Consider the following 2,500-nt stretch of genomic DNA (forward strand, 5'->3'; position numbering starts at 1 on the left):
AGCTGGAGGCCATGAGCCAGAGGGCCGAGGGACTGAAGCTGGAGCTGCGCAAGGCCGAGAGGAGCCGCAAGGAGGTGAGGAGAGGACAGGACACACACACACACACACACGAGTGTGTGCATGTGTGTCACATCATGTCCACGGTTGGATTCTATAATGGCGATGTAATGAGAGTGGTGTTTGTGTGTGTTTGTCATTGTTTCAGATTTGACAGAGGTGTTAGTCTCGTTATCAGGGCTTAAATTTCACTGCGGGATTGCGGGTATTGCGCATAATTTGTTCAAGTCCCGCAACTCTAGCCATCATAATACGAGAAATTCCCGCATACACTTTTACAGCCTGTCTGATGACGTTAATATAGCCTAATCATTAAGTGGGCGGAATGCGGTGCTATTGACCGGACTGATCAACTACCGAGTTGAATTGAACATAGCCTCATGCAGGCACACACACACGGAGAGAGAGAGAGAACCACTTTGCGCTACGCCAAATAGGCTACGCCACCATGGCAAACTTTACATCTGGAAAGAGCTCCTTGGTAACTATCCTGCTAGCTCAGGTCACGCCAACACTTGATCCCAGAAAGATTGTCTTCGACATGTTAGTTTTTTTGAACATTTATTGTATCTAATGACATAGAAAACATAATGATTTGCATACACATACCGTGACTATGCACAACTTTATTCACTAGCTTAACTATAGCCTAAAACCGTCAGGTTGAAGGGGGCTAATTACTCCATAGAATTACTCTCACGTATTTTCTTAAAGTGACAGGCACTCAATTACACCTACTCATCAGCAATGTGCACTCAATTGGACCTACACACCACATTAAAGATATGCCTAAGTGTTATAGGTTAAACGTCAATATGAGGCATTCAAATTACTAAATATGTTTAGCAACTAGTAATTACTAGTAAAATGCTATACTTTAAAAAAATGCATTATTAAATAAATACACTCTATATGAATTCAAAAATATATGATAGAAACACATCACATAAGCTATCATTTTCAGTGTGTGTTTGTGTGTGTGGAGAGAGTCAAGCAGAATCTAGGATGTCCACTGTTGTGAATGATCCCACTACAGTATATATTACTGATGACGCCAGGGTGGTGGGGGGCCCCAAAATCAAACACTTTTTTTTTTTTTTTTTTAAAAAAAAGTATCAAGTATTGAAATCATAATTCTTGACTTGGTATCAGAATCGACCCCCAAATTGTGTAAATCCCCCCTACATGAATAACCTAAGGGGGGAATTCCCCCCCATTTTGAAAAATGAATTTTAAGCCCTGTCGTTATGAGTAGTTGTTAATGTAGATAAAGTATTTTATATATGTTTCTGCACATTTCAATTCAGTACGGTGTGTGTGTCTCTGTATATGCATATGTATAATGCTGTATGGAGGTTGGCCCATAGCCTGTGTGTGTGTGTGTGTGTGTGTGTGTGTGTGTGTGTGTGTGTGTGTGTGTGTGTCTCTGTCTGTCATGTGTTTGAGATTATGGAGTAGAGATTTGTGGTTAAGTCCATATAACTGAGGAGCGAGTGATATTGGAAGGCTTTGAGGCCATGAGTGTGTGTGGGTGGGTCAGTGTGTTTATATTGGTTTCGCTCACAGTCTCACTGTGTTTTGCTATGGAGCGGCTACTATAATTTACCCTCAACTGAAATTGGATAAGAAAGCAAATGTGTGTTTGTCCGAGTTATTTGTGTGTGTATTTATGTGTGTGTATGCATGTGCGGGTTTTTTTTGTGGGAGTATGTAATGCATGTTTTTGCAGGAGTATGTTTTATAACTCACTGTATGTTTGTGTGTGCAGTCTGTATGCACAACTGTGTGTTCCTATCTTAACTCTGTGTCTGTGTGTTTTTTTGTGTGTGTTTTTGTGTGTGCGTGTGCGTCTGCGTGTCTGTGTGTGTGTGTTTCAGTTTGAGGCTCAAGCTGAGGAGCAGTCAGCTGAGGCTCAGAAGGAGAGGAAACTGAGGGAGTGCAGTGAGCAGTACAGCAGACAACTAGAGGAGGAGCTGGAGATGATGAAGGTACATCAACTACCACACCCACGCATAAAGACACACATAAACATGCATTCACCTTTTTCACCAGAGCATACACACATACAGAACACACACACACACATTTGTGCACACACACATTTCATAACCTTCTGGGTCTACAGAACATCCATACACACACACACACACTAGTGACCAATACTCTAAACAAATGAAGAAAGAGCTACAGACAATGTCAAGAGATGATGAAAGTGTACCCACTACACACACGCCAATAAAGGAGACAATTAGAGGAACTAGACACACAAAAACATACAAGCATACACACACACCTCCCTCTCCCCTCTCCCTGCAGCAGAAGCCCGTGTCCTCCTCTGACGGGCCGTCGGCCGCTGGCTCCGCTGGCTCCGCTGACCAGGAGCAGGAGGCGCTGCGTCTGCGTGCGGAGCTGGAGCGCCGGACGGTGCAGCTGGAGGAGGAGC

General features: G+C 43.4%; 1 protein-coding gene across 12 annotated transcripts in view; it reads left to right on the forward strand.

Moving 5' to 3' along the window:
* The window catches only part of cdc42bpab (CDC42 binding protein kinase alpha (DMPK-like) b), a 68,947-nt gene that overhangs the window by 37,486 nt on the left and 28,961 nt on the right, over positions 1 to 2,500 (forward strand). For 10 of the 12 annotated variants that reach the window (XM_048249762.1, XM_048249763.1, XM_048249769.1 and 7 more), the window contains exons 13-15: positions 1 to 74; positions 1,935 to 2,045; positions 2,374 to 2,500. The exon at positions 1 to 74 is cut by the window's left edge and continues 169 nt beyond it; the exon at positions 2,374 to 2,500 is cut by the window's right edge and continues 139 nt beyond it. In XM_048249762.1, the coding sequence (XP_048105719.1) occupies positions 1 to 74; positions 1,935 to 2,045; positions 2,374 to 2,500 (312 nt within the window). The remainder of the gene's footprint in view (positions 75 to 1,934; positions 2,046 to 2,373) is intronic. The other 2 variants (XM_048249764.1, XM_048249767.1) reach the window with 1 other exon arrangement.

This window comes from Alosa alosa, chromosome 8 (genome assembly GCF_017589495.1).
Source record: "Alosa alosa isolate M-15738 ecotype Scorff River chromosome 8, AALO_Geno_1.1, whole genome shotgun sequence".
Lineage (NCBI taxonomy): Eukaryota > Metazoa > Chordata > Actinopteri > Clupeiformes > Clupeidae > Alosa > Alosa alosa.